General features: G+C 43.3%; 1 protein-coding gene across 1 annotated transcript in view; it reads left to right on the forward strand.

Moving 5' to 3' along the window:
* The first annotated feature begins 632 nt into the window (after window positions 1-632).
* KDM3A (lysine demethylase 3A) overlaps window positions 633-19,173 on the forward strand; it is a 32,291-nt gene continuing 13,750 nt past the window's right edge. The window contains exons 1-11 of the mRNA XM_084286495.1: window positions 633-849; window positions 3,417-3,572; window positions 5,366-5,476; window positions 7,041-7,143; window positions 8,005-8,129; window positions 8,447-8,519; window positions 8,605-8,693; window positions 10,852-11,003; window positions 12,391-12,962; window positions 14,118-14,319; window positions 17,176-17,390. Of these exons, the coding sequence (XP_084142621.1) occupies window positions 679-849; window positions 3,417-3,572; window positions 5,366-5,476; window positions 7,041-7,143; window positions 8,005-8,129; window positions 8,447-8,519; window positions 8,605-8,693; window positions 10,852-11,003; window positions 12,391-12,962; window positions 14,118-14,319; window positions 17,176-17,390 (1,969 nt within the window). The 5' untranslated portion in view covers window positions 633-678. The remainder of the gene's footprint in view (window positions 850-3,416; window positions 3,573-5,365; window positions 5,477-7,040; window positions 7,144-8,004; window positions 8,130-8,446; window positions 8,520-8,604; window positions 8,694-10,851; window positions 11,004-12,390; window positions 12,963-14,117; window positions 14,320-17,175; window positions 17,391-19,173) is intronic.

Raw genomic sequence — 19,173 nt, forward strand, 5'->3', positions numbered from 1 at the left:
CGCTGCCGCACCGATAGAAGCGGCGCGGAGCGAAACGGCCTCAACCGCGCCGCTTCACCCTCTCGGCCCCATCCGAACCCTCCGCGGAGGCGGTTATCCGGAGGGACTCTTTGCGGAGGGATACCACCCGCCCCATACACACACACACAAACCCAGAGAGACCATTTGGGGGCGGGGCCACCCGCGGGCGCCTCCCCCTCCGCACCAATCGCGGCGGGAGGCTCCGCGCCGGGCAGCCAATGGGCGCGGCGGGCGGCGCGGCGGGGGGCGGGGCTAAGGAGCGGCGGCTGAGGCGGCTGAGGGGGAGCGGCGCGATCGCGCCCGGCGCTGTGTGGAGGCCGCGGGGGGGGCGGGGAAGGGAAGGGAGGGGAGGGGGGGGGAGGCGTCGCTGAGGCGTCGCTGAGGGGAGGAAGCGGGCGAGGCGCGGCTGAGGGGCGCTCGGCGGGGAGCCCGGCCGCCTCCTGCCCCCCTTTGCGAGCTCCTGAGGGGGAAGGCAGGAACAAAGAGGCCGCGGGGGCCTCCGCTTTGACGAGGGGGGGTGGGTTCCTGACGGCTGATTGATTGATTGATTAATTAATTAATTAATAACGAGGTGGGGGGGGGGAGGGGGGTGTGAGGAGGGAGGCCGCTGCCTCTCCGTTGCTTCTTCGGCCTCGCCCTCCCCCTCCATGAGTTAAGATGGTGCTGAGGCTGGAGGGCAGCTGGTCGCTGCTGGTGGGCAAGCGCTTCCTCAGCCTGCTGGGCGACGACGAGGGGCCCTGGGACACGGAGCGCGTGGCCGAGTGGCCCTGGAAGGCGGGCAGGATCCGCGCCGTCTCCCACACCGACATCTCCAAGCCAGACCTCAAGGTAAGCGCCAGCTGCCCCCACAGGCCTTCGGGGAGGCCGCTCGCCTCACGGAGTCCTGCTGCGGGCTGTGAGGCACACGGGGTGTCAGACCTCACAAACACCCCCTGCTTTTGGGGCAGAGGTTGGTGGAAGAAGGAGAAAACCAAACCCCGTGAGCCTCCCTGCCCAGCTGGCACGCCGGCTGAAGTGCCCCAAGGTGCTGGCACTGTTGCCGGAAATGGCCCCGAACTAACTGGAGGTGGTTGTGTTCCACCAGCGCCTTCAGAACTTTTTCTCGTGGCCGATGTGCAGGAATTACCTGCTTGTGCGTTCCCCAAGTGTGCTTGGAGACCTTGCTTGTAAGCGATTTTCTCCCCTGGAGGTGCTTACGGAACCAAAATGCTCCTTTTCGGAGTGCTGGCATTTCTTTCTTCTGCTCTGAAGGAGCTGATAAGGAACAAATGGTTCTGTTGTCTTCAATCAGTGCTGCAGATGTAGCAAATCTGTGCGTGGGGCTGGAGGCTCGGAGACTCTTCTTGCATGGTGGCTGCTTCTTGATGGTGATTGCTGGTGGGCTTCTTCTGTGCCCCATCAATTATTGCAAGCTTGGTGTAATTCATTAACTGTGTGTTCTGGGGGGAAATTGGGAGGCTTTGACAGAAGCCTGTAAGCACCTCTTTAGGAACTGTAGCCAGGAAAGCTACCTGAAGTATTTTTAGGATATAAAGTATTTGCTAAGGCCAAAACTTCGGTACAGTAACAGAATCTTGGTACTCCAGTTTGTTTCTGCAAGGGATTTGGGCGGGCTGTCCCATGACAAGTCTTCCCATTAAAATTGTTTCCTTATTTTTTTAACGGGGAGAGTTTCGTGACCTCTGGTTAACCGAGGAAGCACCTTTCTGAACAAGAAGGAAGCTCAGCTTTCCATTTATTTTTTGAACGTGCAAACTTTGGGGGGTGTTGTGGAGAGTCCCGAGCTGTTGGAGGCTGAGCTTCTGGTCCTGTGTGTGTACCTGGGGTGGAGCTTGCCCCACGGGGCCGTGCCCTTCCCTTACTTGCTGTGTGGAGAAGGATGTTGTTGCAGAAAACTTCTTGAGGGCTTTCTCTGGGACTAAAAGGGAGAAGGAGCAGGTGCTCTGGGGGACTTCAGTGCTCCACTGAGTGCCTTGTAGTTGGTTACGGTGCTGCCAGAAGCGATTAACTTCGTGTGTTCTGTAGTAAAAGCGTAGAAGAAGTGGTAAAGCAGACAATTGAGGCATAAAGAAGTTCTCGTTCCAAAATACGTGCTGCCTCCTTCCCTCTGTCTCAAGGAAAAGCAATGTCTAGGACCACCTGAGGTAGTGACGGATTGAAAAAAGCATCCAGAAGAGTAGAAATCCTTAATCTTTCCCGCCTTGCTTCTCACAGAACGTCAGGACCGAGCTCCAGAAATGAACGATTGCCTGTGATGTTGGCAAGCCTTTTCTCAACCGTATTTTCCTGCTTTGAGCAGTGTTGATACTGCAGCCAAAACAAGCCATTCTGGTTCTGGTAGTTGTGCTGTTTGCTTATCTCTTTCACCGTTTCCGTGAACTTCAGGATGCCTCAATTCGGTTCTGCACCCGTCAGGGCTGCAGTTCCTGCCTGCGATCGTGCCACTCGGTGTGCATGCTCTTACTTGCCTCTCCCCTCGCAGGGAAGCTGATCGCAAGGGGAAGTTTCTAAGATTCGCTCAATTAAAGCTTCTCCACTTCTAGGGTAAACGAGCTAGGTGCTATATTTAGGACAGTGTTATTTCCTGGGAAGGAGGAGAGATCTCTGAAGGTGTCGTTCTCTACTGAGTTATTTAAATTCCTGTAGCCAGGCAAGGTTTTATTTGTGGTGTGGTTTTTTTTGTTTTTTTTTTTTTCCCCAATCCTTTGATCATCTCAGTGTTGCTTATCAAAGAATGGCAATGCCACCTCAAAGAAGTTGGCCAAGAAAACATGTTTTTAGCACAGTGACAACTGCTTTCCTCTTGAAAAGTTTGTATACGTGCTTCAGAGATTTGTGGAGATGAATATCAATTAAAAGCAGGCAGGAAACAACCACACTATGTAATTTCATCTCCTTTACTGGCTTACTCTCGCTTGGGCTTCCAATAAAATAACTGAAGTTTTTCTTTGGGACTCTTATTCTGAAAATATTTCTGGAAAAACAACTCATCAAACGCCCTAAATATAGTGGGCAATGCATGTGCTACTGTCCTACACAGTCCTTTAAAGGTTGTTTTTGCTTGTTTGCTTTTTTTCCCTGACTGTAAACACTGGTGGGCCAGCGAACTCCCCTTGATCAATAGAGGGCTTTTTGAGATGGGAAGGTCATCGAGTTACATAGCAATGGGAATGTTTTGTGTGACAGTAATGATGACGAGCCAATTAACTTTAACTACACTTAGAAACCCTAAGTCAGTCTAGGATGCTTTGATGATCACTTAATTGTGTGACAGGAGGGCAATATTCTTGTTCTCATTGTGCTTCTAATTAATTTTTTAGAAGAAAATGTTGTTTATGATGTTTATCTTGTATGGGATGGAATATTAAGCTATTTCCTTTCCTTCCTTTCTGCAGATTTGTGTGGAATTTGATGATGAGTCATGGGAAAAAAGAAGATGGATAGAGGTCTACTGCCATAAGATGAAAGCATTCCTGGTGGAGCAAAAGCTGGTGCTGGCCGAAAGAAGAACTCAAGGCAGTTCTATAACGCCTATCCAGTGGCCTGCCATGGCAAGTACACAGTTGGCCTGACTCACTTGGGCTCTGCATGGCCATCTTCTAAGCACGGGGCTTACTGCTCACTACTTTTATCTTAGGTTCTTTGTACTGTGCCTCAAGTACTGCTAATTCTTCAGTAATTCATGATCTGAGACAAAAATAATTTGAATGACTCTTACGTGATGGCTGTCTGCCACGGCTCACTTGCGAGCTCTAGTTTTTGTGCATATAAATACCTGAGCTACACCTCCCAAGCCAGAAATGGAAGCCTCCTGCAACTGCCATGCATGGCTGGCAGTGCAGATCAGCTGGTGGAGGTGAACGGAGGATTTTTCTCTGCTAATGTATGCAGCCAGTGTAGTTTTACTTGGCTGCTTTGGGTATTGCTACTCCTAAGCTAGTTGTGCATGTTAGCTGAGGTTTGTTTTAAGCAAAGCTGATCTGAACAGATACTCGCTGGATATAGAGCTAAACAGGGTGGGAGAAGAAGTGGAAAGAGGAGTCCTTAACTTTATTTCCTTCCCCTTGCAATAATATCAATATATCTACTACTAGATTTTGCTGATATGTTCTGAAATTCTGCTTATTTCAACTTAGCTGTTGGTTCTTTACGTGCATCTGAACAGTTCACATCTCCATTTTATCCACAAGGTTTCTTTCCGTGGTGTGTTTAAAGGCTCAGTTCATGCAGTGTATGTGTTAGGTAGCTCATTGTAGGAGTGAGGTGGGGTAAAGTAAAGCACAGTGTTGGAACTTACCTTGGCAAAGATGTTTTCCCCCTTTCCTACCACTCAAGGGAGGAAAGAAAGGTCACAAAAGGCATGTGGGGATTTAAATAAATAAATTTTGATTACTGCAATTGATTTGAGTGTACAGGAGAGTATGTTTCTGACAAATAGAATGGCTTTGCAAAACTTGTAATGCCCAGTAGCTCCTGGAATGCTTGCTTTTGCTCTTACAGTGATACTGCCCCTTTCCTAGTGCTGTTGTAACTGAATTTAAAGCAGCAAAGGGGAAGAAAATCTTTCTTTGCGTGACCAGTCCTTCAGAAACCCCCACACATACTCTATCAGAACAATTTTTTCCTCCTCTTCTCTTTTAAATGGGGCATAAATGGACCTTTTGCATAAGGGGGAGTTATTCTTGCTGCTTGTGATATTCCAGGCACCAAATGTGTACCCACTCAGGGCTGTTAGCTGAAGGGCTAGACAAAATTTCATGTTGTACATATTAAGAAGAGTTCAGAAGCTTCTTAAAGTCTTTGTTTCGTGGCTGCTCTTAAAGCCTTTGGTTTACCTGAAGACAAGATCGTTGGACTGGAGTGGTATAACTCTGAGGCTAAGTCATCATTCATGCCTAAACTAAGGCTTCGGTATGTTATCAGTGCTGTGTGAGCTTTAAGAACTCACCTGCAAGCCCTGCAGCAGCTCTTCAGTGCTGTGCTAGATATTCTTCTGCTCTACCATGAGGAGGGGTCTTCATGAACACGTCCCCAGTTGGAACTCCTCATGCTAGTAAATTATTCATGTTAGGATGAGTGGTTAATGATTGTTAATGACAGCCACCTAACGTCAATTCGTTACTCTTTCTAATAAATGAAATGAATTTCAAATATAATCCAGTGACTTCTTTATTAGGCTTGTATGAGAAAGTTTATTATACACTTACTTTATTTCAAGAGTTACATGTAGATGGGAGACCTTAACAGGGAAACAGATGCAAAACTAAAATTATTGTAACTAAATGAACACGAGACATGATGAGATCTTACTCTGCTCCTAAGAAAATGCTTATCACTTTTCTAGACGTACAAATCCTTAGTGGACAAAGCTGGTTTGGGATCAATGGTGTCGGTGCGCTATCTGGGCGAAGAGAGATGTGTTTTTCTTTCTAAAGACCTTTTGACACCCATCCAGGTAACTTTGTATGGCATCATAAACGTGACATGTAAACCTTCTTATCTTGCTGTTTAAGATATCTGAAGTTAATGTGTTCTAAATGCAAGGCTTTAAACGGGTAAAAACTTGGAGTAGGTGTGTACTGCCACAACTCATAAATGTCAATTCTGGGTGTGGTGTGTGTCCAGGTCATATAGCACAGCTGGATGAGGGAGTGTAGCAGGAGAGAGATTCAGCTCAGGTGGCAGCAGTTGCATTGTGTTGATGGCAGGGGAAAATCTGGAACGTTTCCCTTTTGTGACCGTGGCTGTGAAAGGAATTGCAGAGATGTCTGGAATAAATCTTGCTGCTCAATGGAAACACATGACTTCTAATCTGAAACAATTGTGGAAGTGGGCAGGATGTAAACGAGGTGGTTGAATTATAATGCCTTTGTTGAGCACCAGGAGGAAAATTTGTTAGTGAAAATTAGGCAGAGGCAGGCTGAAACAATTGCCCTGCGTGGCTGACTGGTCAGGCGTTACGAGGAATAGGATCTGCTGCTGGGAAAGGATTAAACCTTTCTAGAAAAGACCCTTGAAACCCTGAATGAAATTAGTAGAAAGTAGAAATTAGTCCCACGGAGAGCCCACTGGTAGTGCCACCATTAATGTTCTACTACTTTAACTTGTCACCAGTCAGCAAGTAGACCACTTATTCTGAGGAACTAACAAAAACCAGCCTTAAAACTAAATGCAAGTTGCAGATTGTCAGCTTGCCTGCGTTGGCTCAAAAAGCAAGTAAAGATTTCTTTATATGGAAGCCTCATCTCAATATTGCAATGGAGAAAGCTAATTTTCTGGCATCTTGAATAACAGTTCTCTCACTGCTGGCTCTCGAGCCTTCTGCTTCTTACAAATACCAGAGCAGTGCTTTGGATATTAAAAAAAAAAAAAAAAAATCTTTTTTTTCTTATTGGTACTCTGAGCCATTGTTAAAAACTTGCTCTCAACTTCCGATTTAGGAATGCTGAATGTTGTTGAGGAGCTTATTTTAGTTAAAAATAGAAGAGGGGATGTAAATACATGGTGCTGAATAATTATGAACAATTTAGATGCCTCTGTTTTCATTCATATGAATGTTTTATAATGTATAATGGTGTCTTGACATGGCACTGGATCCAGGCACTATTGTTATAAAATAAATAGAAACAAAACTCAAACTATCTGCATTTACAGCTCTTTAGGACTATTATAAAATCTGTATCCACTAGTTCTAAGAACCTGATCCTAAATTAGTTCAGTTAAACTTAGTTCTCATTAGTGATGTAGTAAAAGTCAGATTTTGTTCTTTAGAGCAATATTAAAGTGGATCTGGAGAGCTCCCTCCAGCCTGGCTTGTTGGTCGTTGTCCCAGGTTAGTGGTAAGGAAGTGATGTCTGGGTTAATAAATATGATATCGTGGGAACTGAAGGAACACGGAATAATGAGAAACTTGTTGGGCATGTATGAATTGCTGCTATCTTGTTTCTAAATACTCATGCCTCTTTGTTAATCAGAAGCTTTATCCTTAATGCCAACTTCTATATTTTGCTTCTAAATAGGATGTGGACAGTTCCAGGCTTCATCTTAAGGACGATCAAAATGTTAATGAGGAAATTCAGGCTTTGGTGAAGAAACACTTAGATGAAACACGCTTGGTACAAGGTATAAGCATGCTCTGTAGCAGAAAATTTCATCAATAAATACCGAAATCAAAAGGGAAATCTTTGCGCTGATGGTGGAAATTATAATAATCCATTCTAGGAATTAAAGCTTTTTTATAGAAAAAAATATACTGATTCTGCTTTTGCAGCAATGACTGAATTCCCCACGATTCCTCACATTTTCCAATGTTAAGTCCTTCTGTTGTAAGAGCGAGTGCACAATTTAGGCGTGTGTAGGTGTCCTGACTCCTGTGAAAGAGATATCAAATGATATCTCTTTTGATAGCTCACTGAAATTACTGGGAGTTACTCGCTGTCTTCAAGTAGTGTTTTTTTAAACTTCCAAAGCTTTACACAAAGGCTGCTACTTAGTCAAATTGAAATTGTTATCTTTAGATTTGCTGGCCTCAGATTCTTGCTTACGGGTAGATACAAGCGTCTTTGTTAGTCATGTTTGCTTATGCAAGAAACATCTTGCTTTTGTGGAAAGGAAAATATTACGGCTTAGAGTTGTCATCCCCAATACTGGAAAGGGGAAAATTCCCCATCTAATCAGAGAATCTCTGCTTCCTTGTCCATTGATTTGTCTTACTGTCTGAAATTTGGAGGTCAGCCTGGCTCCTGCTGCATGTCTGAACATCCAGGAAGCTTAATTGAACTATTTGAGAGAAGCAGATAGCTGGAACGTAGATTATCATGCTCTTATTTTCCTCCCTCAGCTATGTGGAAGTTGTCTCAAGGTTCTCTGTCTTACTTACTCATCTTGCATCCAGTACTGTTGGCAAATTCACATTGATACCTGGATAACGTGTTGGTCTTCGTGCACCCTTTTTCTGAAGCATTTTTTCTTTTATTTTTTAAGGTGGAAAAAATATCATTGGTTCAAAAATTAGAATTTATAGCCTGGATCCGTCTACCCAGTGGTTCACAGCAGTCGTTGTGAATGGTAATCCAGCTACACGGACTCTAGAAGTCAACTGTCAGGAGGTAAGAACCAGCTGAGGTGGGCTTACAAATGGAGATGGGGGAACAGCTGGGGTCTTCTATTTGTATCCCCACTAGCACCATTTATAATTCTGTCCTTTACGTTTTAAGCTAGGAGGAAGTAGGGATCAGTGTGGTGCAGTGCAATCTGTTACCCCAAAGTGTTTCTGTATTACTTCGTGCTGCTGGTAGAACTGTCAAATAACAAATGTCAAGTATCTAAGCATAGTCTATACCATAACACCTAAGATAAATACATTCAGACTGTAACTTCCACCTCTAACTGACTCCTGTGTTGTTTTTCTTCGTTCCTTTCCAAGATTCCAGCTTTAAAAACTCTCGATCCAGAGTTAATTCATGTTGAAATCATATATGACAATAATGGAAAATGTGGTAAGAGCTGTTATTGTTTGTGCTTCAGATACCAAGTTGGAAATTTGTGCTAAAATGGACTAATCTGGATCACTTTCCATTCCAGATAAATCTAAAAAAATTGGGGGCGTGAAAAGGAAATCCACAGAGAGTAGTGGAAGCGTTGATGCTAAACACACAAAATCTTCTCCCGAGGTAATGTCTTACCGCATTATGTGTCTGTGTTATGTAACTTAGTCATGTCACTTCTCAGAATGGCCTTAAATAAGGATTAGGTATGAAAGTGGAATAATGAACCTAATCCCTGGGAGGATACGTTGTGTTCACTGAAACTTGTCTAGGCATGGGTAGAAACATCTCGCCTTGCAGTAATCAGAGAAAAAGTTACTAAACCTTGAAGGTCAGGTTTTCATTTTCTGAATTGTTTTCTGCCCCCTCCTTGTGCTCAGGCATCAGCCTGCCTAGTCATGTATTTTGCAGTGCAATTAAGCACAAGACACTTCTCAGGTGCGTAGCCTTTGCTTTTTGCCTTCATTCTCTAACTATTTAGTTTTGTACTTAAGCCCCAAAACTCTAGCGACACTTGCATGCTTTGAGGATCCAAGCTACACAGATAAAGGTCTGGAAGAATGTTGTGTCAGTACAAAAAGGGAACATGGGTACCTGCATGCCAATATTTATTTCTTTTCTGAGTGACTTGGGAGGTGTCTGTCCTAAGAAAGCTCCCTGAAAGGCCAGGAGAAGATCTGGGTAACTTTATATAGAAATGTAAATGTCAAATACTGGCTTGACTAAAGAGCAGTACTTCAGACTTACCCTATACTTTTGCCCAGGTGCTTCAAAAATCACATTTTAGGTGGGGCTAGCCTTGTGGAAGCTCTTCGGTGGTGGTAGTAGGGGATATTTTTTGTGTGTTTTTGTTTTGGTTTGGTTATTTGATTTTGATTATTGGTTTCTGTGCTGAGTCAGCATGTAGATCTAGTTACTGTCTGGATATCATTATTAGAAATCTTTAACAGCTTCACAAGGATGCAGCAGGGAGGTAGCAAGTACAAGATAAGATTCCTCAGTGACAAGAGTGATCCGTCTTGTATTTGTATTTTGAGGAAGAGTGTTTGTGCCACAAATCAGCATGAAGTAGCTCGCGCACCGCAATCATCCTCTGCTCGTGTTGTTGCTATAGCTCATGCTTGAGTACCTTTAGTGTCTTTCAGGCACTCAATTTGCCATTCTTGAGCTTTCTGCACATTCAGCCATTGAGCCACTCGCTCAATGCATACAAAGCCAGTCTTTATTTCATATTCCAAATGTACTACAGCAGAGTTACCACCATCTGAATTCATGGCTTGTTTTTCCTTAAAGCGGTGCTGCTGTTTATTTAGTTCTGGTTTTCTGGTCTGCCTTCCAAGGACTGGATCTTTTATCACTTTTTTACTCTTTGGGAAATGTCTCGTAAGCATTTTGAGAAAATAGTTGAGTGTACTTGGATAAGGAAAGTAAGCTCTATTTCTTTGATTTTGGTGGAGTGAATGTGTTGGATTGGTAAGCTGAAGCTATAACTTGTTTTTTAAACTCACTGTGTGATAGCACTCTGACTTGTAATGTGGAGTTAATAAACCCCAAGGTTTTTCTGAGAGCTTGCCTTGATGTCTGACAGCTGTGTTGTACAAAGCAGAAAGGAAATATTTTAGAGTTGATGTTAATGAGCCTGGTGTAACTTGCAGCAGTAAGTTGAGCATGTGGGAGTGGGCTATGGGTTTGAGAGCTGATGAGGGAGTCTCATGGAAAACAACTGTTTCTAAGGACTCCTAATTCGATAGGCCTGTTGTATTCCTAAAAGAACTGTAGCTTTATAAAGCTGGATACTTAATCAGCACAAGATTTCTTCGCTTGCCACTGTAGAATCCTGGTGCAAAGACTTTCTCCCTGCAGGGAAGTTCACGTATAGATTTTTGGTAAACTCTAACTTCACAGTTCTAATTTTCCCTGGGATTTCCAGAAGAGCTCTGAAAGCTGTTTCTGATTACTGTAACCAACTTTGAAAGATCTTTGCACTGGTGGTAACAAGGAAGAGCAAAGCTTTCTATCTTCCTTTCCACCTTAATGTTACACGCACCACCTGAAGTCTATGGTGGTAACTGGGAGGAGGGGGGAACAAATTAACAGGAACAGTGTTTCTTGGAAGCTATAATGTTTAAAAGGGCTTCACATCTTTTGAACCGAGTGAGGAATGGTCTTCAAGCTTTTAAACAATCACTAATATACTTTTATTTTTAAGCTTAACCTTGTAAAGCAGTACTTGTTTTGGTGGTGGTGTTTTAAATATTTAGAACTGTTAAAATCTTTCTTGCAGGTTTCTCAGAGTCAGGGACATGTGCGGTCAGTACCAACGGTGTTTGGTGAAGCATTGCTAGGATGTACTCCTGCTAATAAAGACCAAAGGCATCAAGGCTTGCCCCTGCCAGCTAACTCTCCTCCCAACCTTGGTGCAGAAACTCCTCAGGGGTAAGGAATCAGTTTATGGTTGCATGGACTATTCTCCTCCAAAAATAATTCAAGCTCTTAGAGTAAACTCAGAAGTAATTTTTACGGAACTGTAGTAACTCAAGTCTTCTGTAACATTGGCATAGGAAAGTGATAGATTTAATTGCACTGGGTATGTAATTTTCTTGCTTTTGCTGTGTGTGTGTTGGGGGGGGTGTCTTTAAATCGAAGTAGTCGCCCTTCAGTGTTGCAAGCTGGTGTTCCTGTGTCATTGTGCCCGTCCACAGTTGAATGAGAAGTACAGGAGGACTTCCCATGGTGTCCACTGCTTGTCAGACATGTCCCCCACCTGCCTTCCCGAGAAAAACTAAACAGGACACCTTCAGGCACATTTCTTGTAGGCTGTTTGCTTACAGATTAAGTACAGGTCCTCAATTACATTTCTGTTCAACAGGTATTTGTGTTGGCTCTAAACTTATTTGTTATCTGTCGGAGCCCAGAAAATATCCAGTGGAGCTTAAAACCTTTCAGTACTGAGGTTACCACTCCAAACTTTCCTTGTACAAATTTGAGCTGATGCTGTGTTTCTGTGATAAAAGTAACTCTTAAGAGGCATGGTCAAGGCATTTTTCAATCAGATCAATCTCTCAAAAATACAAACTTCTACAGCAGCTGTGGCAGGAGGAAAGGCAGTTGGGGTCTGAAATGAAAGCTGTGCTTTATTCAGCTTTCTGACTAGAGCAAGTGTGGGAACCGTACTGTAGCATGTAACTGTTTTTTCCTGAGTGCAAACCACAGCTCCTTTCCAAAAGCAGAATTCGAAGGTTACATTGTGGTGCCTTTACCCCCAGTTCTGTCACAAAGATTTATATACTTAGTACAAACAGTGTGATAGCTGATACACAGAATTTGTGTTTCCTTTACAAGAAGTGGGATTGGCTTGCAGAAAACGTGACTTTTCATCTGATCTTATTGTGGGGGAGTAGTTTTACTGTCTCAACACAGGCTTGTTGTGTCAGCCAGAAGCACAGTCCCTGCTGAAGTTTCTGGAGTATTGGAACCTTCTAATTTAAACATGCATGTGAAATGTGTTTGGTTATACAGTTACGTGGAGAAATGCAAAAGTAACTTTAGTTGTGAGAAGGTAGTGGAGTAGCTGCAGTAGCTAAATGTGCACATCTGTGCTTGTACAGTTCTATCACTTGGTTTCAGCTCTTAAAAAATAATAATAAACAAAAATCAAATGCAGATCTATTGTACATCACACAATTTTATGTCTTCGAATGTCAGAATTAAAAGTATCTGGTTAAATTTCTTTCTTCAAGATCTAAACATGACTGGGTTTGAAGAGGTGATGCTGTGGTTTGTTTGATACGTACTTCTCTAACTATTTCGTGTTATGTTTTAGCACATGTAGACGGAGCTTACCAGAAACTCATCCTTCTTGTCTTAATGCTGGAGTTAAACCATTGAAGGACGAATTGATGGCCTTCCCCAAAGTGACGTATATATCTAAAGAACAAACACAAAATCCTAACGATCAAAATGGTAAATATACCTCTTTGACAACCTCAAGATCTTCGTCTGTGACTGATTCAGCTAACGGAAAGGAAACCAGCTTGAAAAATACAAACGAACCTCTAATGAAGCCCACCACAAACTTTCCAAAAGAATGCGTTTCTGCAAAACAGATGCAACACCTTAACTCTCCCGTAGCAATACCAAGAGTCAACAGCACTGCTGAACTGCAGAGGACTTTAGATTGTCGGCCCTCAACCTCCGATGCTCATCTTCTCTCTCTTCCTGAGTCTGGAGTTAAATCACAAAGCAGCTGTAACAGCCAGAACAGCCAAAAAGGAAACAAGATTGACGAACACGCAGACATGGAATTCTTTATTAGGAGAAATTCAAGTGAGGCTCTTTTTGAGAGAAGCGAAAATGAAAACTTCTGGACTGGAAGTGCCAAGATCCAGGATAATGGCAAGTATTTTTTAAAACTTGCTGTCATTTGAAAGTCCTTGTGGTTTCTGTGTGATGTCATACAAGTGTATCCTTTGTAACGTACACAAAAACAGTAATTTAGACTGTGCGAGCAAGTGATCTGGAATTTGAGTCATTTGTGGGCTCTTTCACAAGGTCAATGCAATAAACCAGGAAAATATTCTTTCCCGCAAAAGGAAAAAAGGACTAATAATTCCTAGAAACAAAGTTTTTTTACAAAATATCTCCAAGAACAGAATGGCAAAACAGGTTACAGGAACACAGTTCTGTTTGGGATGCAGAAGCTGATGGTGTAATGAGGCTGCTTTTTTTTTTAGCTGTGGCCCTGAATTTTGTAATTGTAATGAGAAGTGGATGTTCTCAACAAAGCTTTGTTCAAAAGGGACTTTCCTTTGATGACTTGTCAAGAAGAAAAATAAAAAAAAAAAAGGCCACTGTGTTATTTGTGGCCTGGTTCCACTTGCTGTGCTCCAAGTTTTCCATGTGTGGCAGGATGGGAATTGCTGTAGCTGTCACCAGGAGCCCAGCTCCTTAAATGTGTCTGTGCCGTGTGTCGGTGCAGCTGATCGTCCTGCTTCTGGGAATCTCCCTGCACACCCACCTCCTTCTTTCTAATCTCGTGTTGCTTGGTCTTGTACTACCACGTGCTGTTCCTTAACTAAGGAGGGCAAACAGCCAGCCAAGCAGTCACTGCTGGGTCTCACCTGCAGTGTGGGAGGCAGAGAGACGTTTGGCATCTCCTACGGTGAGCTGCTGAAATCCACTGCACCTTGAGGGCTGTGAAATGGATTTGTACATCTGCCCTCAGTACTTTTGAAGTCTCCTCCATGCTCAGATACTCAAGCCCTGGTAGTAGAAGTACTTTCATTGGAAGCAGCCGCTCTTTTGAAATAGTTTTCTGTGAGGGACGAATGGATCTATTAAGGTTGGGTCCCCAGGCTGTGACTTGACTATGTGGGTCTACACCTTGATAAGGTTTCTGCAGACAGCAAATATTTTACAATTACTTTGTTTCAGTGTAATGTAACATGTATAGGAAAGGTTGACACAGGTCTGTTTCATGACAAGACCTTTGCTTGCACCTTTATATGATGAGCTAATTAGTTGTGTAACTCTCACTGCTCTTCCCCACAGTCATGGTCCGCAAGTCAATTTTAGCAGATGCTGCTAAAGTGAAGAAGCTGCAGCAGAGCGGAGAGGCGTTTGTACAGGATGGCTCCTGCAATAACATCGCACCTCACCTGCATAAATGCAGGGAGTGCCGCCTGGACAGTTACCGAAAGAACAAAGATCAGAGAGAGTCCACTGTCTTCTGTCGATTCTTTCACTTCAGAAGGTAAGAGAAATATTAACTGCGTAGATCTTGGTGGTAGTTAAACATGAAGAACAAGCCACTTGTTGGAGTTGGCCATCTGTCTTGTTATTTCTTCTCTCCAAGGCTGGCTGTTGAGTGCTCACTGTTAGCTATAACGTGGATCTTCTTTTCCTGGGCCAGGTGAAGAACAGCTTTGTGGTTGACTTGTTCCCATTCAGGGCTCTGATTTAAAACTGCTGGCTGTCAGCGCATAGCTGTTAAGCTATAAGGCCAGGATACCTAAGCAAGGAGGGGTTGCGTGTGTTTTTCTAGCACTTAGAAATCTTCTAACAACTTAATTTGAATAGAAAATATTTTGGCAGGAGTTTGAGCTGTTTATTTTGCTATTCTGGGCTGAATGCCAGGGGGATAACTGGAGTTTAGTTTGAGTGCTTCAGCTTGGTTGTACAGGAGGTGCTATCGAGAGGTTAGACTCCATGCTTGTCCCCCAGGGTTCAGCAGTGGGACACGTGAAATGTTAGACACATTTACAGCTGGGGAAGAGTTCCAGTAAGTGACCGTGGCCTTTCAGCCCAGAACAATAGAAGAGTGATGGGCAAAGCCCTGGTTTCATCTTGTGTTTTGCTCCATTTTTTCTTTTTTTTTTCCACTTCATGCTTGGGAGTTTGTTTCTCTAGGCTTGCTATAAAAACACTTAATCAGCATGTTTACTGGGTTTTGAGGAGAGCAGGTGGGGAAGGGGGGCAAGGCAACTTTGAGGAAAACCCAGTGAGCGCTGAGTGCTGTTTGCTTTCTCCAAACCTGATCTGCAGCTTCAGATCTTCCCCTCTGTGCCTGATTCTTATTTTTATTTGAGCTGAACAGTCAAGGCCTTTGGTTGTTTTCTGTCTTCAGTTCTTAAGCCACCATAAGGAACCCTTTCAAAAAGGGCTTTAAACTGTTATTTGAAGCACATCTGTAAGCCCAGGGTGGATGTTGTCAAACTGTTGTGTTTGGCTGTTTTTAACATGTCCTCTCCTTTGTTTTCAAGCTGTATAAATTTTTTCCATGAACTGTTTGATCTCAAGTCCAGATGTTGCGTGCCTCTACTTATTTTCCCCCCAGCCATCTAAATTTTGAGATATGGACTGTGTTATGTAGGGGAAAAGTAACACTTCTTATATAAGAGAAGAAAAACAAATACCACCTCCCACAAGGGAGACAGAAAGCTTACCAATCCTTAGCTCTACTTCTGATTTTCAGAGGAACGGGTTTCTTTGGGGGGGTCTCTAGGTAGAATCACAGAATCACAGAATTTCTAGGTTGGAAGAGACCTCAAGATCATCGAGTCCAACCTCTGACCTAACGCTAACAGTCCCCACTAAACCATATCCAACATCTAAATGTCTTTTGAAGACCTCCAGGGATGGTGACTCCACCACTTCCCTGGGCAGCCTGTTCCAATGTCTAACAACCCTTTCGGTAAAGAAGTTCTTCCTAACATCCAACCTAAAACTCCCCTGGCTCAACTTAAGCCCATTCCCCCTCGTCCTGTCACCAGGCACGTGGGAGAACAGGCCAACCCCCACCTCGCTACAGCCTCCTTTAAGGTACCTGTAGAGAGCGATAAGGTCGCCCCTGAGCCTCCTCTTCTCCAGGCTGAACAAGCCCAGCTCCCTCAGCCGCTCCTCGTAGGACTTGTTCTCCAGGCCCCTCACCAGCTTCGTCGCCCTTCTCTGGACCCGCTCAAGCATCTCCATGTCCTTCTTGTAGCGAGGGGCCCAAGAAAGAAGTTCTATGCCTGAAGAGCTTTTGAAGAGAGAAAACTTGAAAGCAGAAAAATTACAGACGTTTTATTGACAAGAAAATATTCTTTTCCATTGTTTGTTTCTTGAGGTTTCTTTCTCTCTTCTTCAACACCCAAAAAAAAAAAGCAGGACATGTAGCTGAAAGCTTAAACACAAAGATGCGTTACTAATCTGTGATTTATCCTCCAGTACAGATTTACTGTAGTAAGTCTTGAGATAATTGTGGCATTCGTTGAAATGCTCAAATGTGTGTAACAACACACCATGCTAATTCATCTTCGCAGAGTAAAAAAAAAAACTGAGACTTGACTGCAGCTGAATCCTTCAGTTCACAAGTCAAAGTGAATAGAACAATCCGTGTTTATTGAACATGAAATCTGCGAAGTCTGAAAACTGCTGTTCTCTGTAATATCAGCCACCAGCATGTTTCCAGGCCACTCACAGTGATGCAGTGAGCAGGTGTTGTCATCACAAGTCAGATTCCCTCAATAGCACTTAATAAAAAGATTCCTGAAAACATAAGCATAACTCTAGATCGCTTTTTTACTTAATAATCTCCTAACAAGTCCAGATCTCACTCTTTCTGCCTGTCAGAATCACTCGAGAATATATCTTCAGACTTTGCTGTAGAAAACGGATGGGTTCTTTGAAACTTTTTGGCAGCTACTTCAAAACCAATGGCTACTTAAATATAATGTTTTTAAGTAACACTTGTGTTCTGAGTTGTACCTGGTTCTAGATGAATCCCTTACTGTTGCTTCCTCTGGATATGATCCTTAAAGCAAGCACAATTTTAAAATGATGTTAACCTGATAATTTTAGTGTGATTAAAAAAACGTCTTTAGAAAGCCCACCTTACTATAGAAACTGTTATGAGTCTCCTTTTCTTTAAATGAACAGTATATTAAACACGTCTAGCACTTCTGACAAGTATGTTTAGTCATGTCCTTTGCAATCATGAAGTGTTCAACTCCCTGACACATGGTGTACACGTTTACAGTGTAAGCATTGACTCACTGGGCCGAATGTGAAGTAATGAAATATTTGAAGTAATGGGCTTTTCTCTTTCCCCCACCCCCTCTTTCCACAGGTTGCAGTTCAATAAGCATGGGTTACTGCGTGAGGAAGGCTTCTTAACTCCGAACAAGTATGACCCTGAGGCTATCAGCTTGTGGCTGCCTTTGTCAAAAAACGTTGTGGGTCTGGATCTGGACACAGCGAAGTACATCCTGGCCAACATCGGGGACCACTTCTGTCAGCTTGTAATATCTGAGAAGGAAGTTATGTCTACGATCGAACCACACAGTAAGAGCCATTTGTGTTTAAAAATACCTTTATCTTAACAACTTTATGTGAAACTTCAAGTTTTTGACCTGTGTGAAAATGCATTGTAAGTGTTTGGAAGGGCCATTTAAGGCTTGGGTGTTGCCCTCTGCTCTCAGAGGAAACCTAAGATCTAGCATGAATTAGTTTTATCAGCTCTTTGCTCGTGGTGGGGGGAAACCATAGTTCTACCCTTCTTTGTCAGAAATACTCAGTTTGTGTCACAAAGAAAGTGTAGAGCTGTTATGAAATGAAGTGTTTAAAAAAAAAAAAGGCTACAGCAGCAGGCAGCTGACAACCAGCTATTTTTAGCATGCAAGTAAAATAAAGCTTTCCTGTTGAGTGCACAGATTCTGGTAGGTTGTTTTGCTCCTTTTTTGTTGTTTGTGCATTACGGAGCTAACGTTGCCTGTAAGGTCAGTAAAAAAAAAAAGCTTTCTCCTCCATCTAAAAGCAGAGGACCAATTTCCCGTAGGTCGGTTTGAAGCAGCTGTGAATCCAGCCCTACTGAGGACAGCCCAGAGATGTTATTGATGGGGCAACTGCTTTTAGAGCTCTGTCGGTGCAGGCAGGGCTAACCTCAAAGCATATTTCAGAGCTCTTTGGTCACATCAGAATCCCTCTGTAGCAAATGTGAGCAAACAATCACTCCTCAGAGTAGAATGGCTCTTAAAATTGTGACTGTGTGTTGTTTGGTTTTAGTTATCGTTATAACTAGATGACAGAAGCAATACAGCTTAGAAAACTGTCTACCCCGGTGTCTTCTGCATGCTGGGTGGTATAGGCATTACGTAAATGTCCCGTCACTTTACCAGTCACTCCAAGGTTTGGAATAGAAGAAAAAACCTGAACATCATTGACTGCCTTCAAAAGGGGAAGGAAAGACTCGAAATATTTCAGAAATGCTTGCTGTGGGGTCCTGCCCTGGGCTACTTGGAACCTGGAAACTGTTCTTCACTTGAACTGGAATGCTTTCAGGCCTTTGGAGTCAGTGTGTCAATAGTTAGGGTGACAGATACAGACTAAAATATCAAAACAGCTTTGGAAGGATGAAATCTGGGGGGGGGGAATTCATGAAACAAAGGGTGTAGATGTGTATTTTTAGTATCAGATAATGCATGTTAGCATATGTGCAACAAATACACTGCTTTAAAAAAGGGCAAAAACCAACAACAAAATAAACATGTCAGCATGTCGGTTCTGGAGTTGATTTCAAAGGAGCAAAATGTTTTGATTTCCTCTTTGCTTGTTTATAGCCCTAGTTGGTGTGTGTAAGGGAATTGAATTTCATGAAAATGGAGGAGATTTTTAATGCCCTGGCTAGGAAGGAAATAGTTTAGCGTCTTAGTGTATGTCTTAGTAGTTAGAGAGAAGGGTTGACTCTGAGCTACTGCTTTTAAGGTGTGGGTAGAACTGTTCGTGCTTGATATTCTGCCAGGTGCTGCAGAATTTGCTGCTGATGGCAGGTAATCAGTCTGACATTAAAAAGAATGCCGTTCACTGGTGGAAAAGATTCTTGGAAACAGGCTTCTGGACCCAGGTATGAGGCAGCTTGAGTAAGAGTGACTGTGAGGAAAGAATTTGGGATCATGTAGCAATAGAGAGGATAGGGCAAAGAAGGCCTTAAGGCAGGGGTGGCAGGTATGTAGAGCCTCAAGACAATTGTGAGGGAGAAAGTGATTTGGGAGAGTTTTCTTAGAGTTCCTTCAGTGGGAAAAGCACACGTGCATTTGTTGCTGTGTAGGGAAAGATTGACCAGTGGAGG

Source organism: Netta rufina (genome assembly GCF_964035555.1).
Source record: "Netta rufina genome assembly, chromosome: 4".
In the NCBI taxonomy this organism is placed as follows: Eukaryota; Metazoa; Chordata; class Aves; order Anseriformes; family Anatidae; genus Netta; species Netta rufina.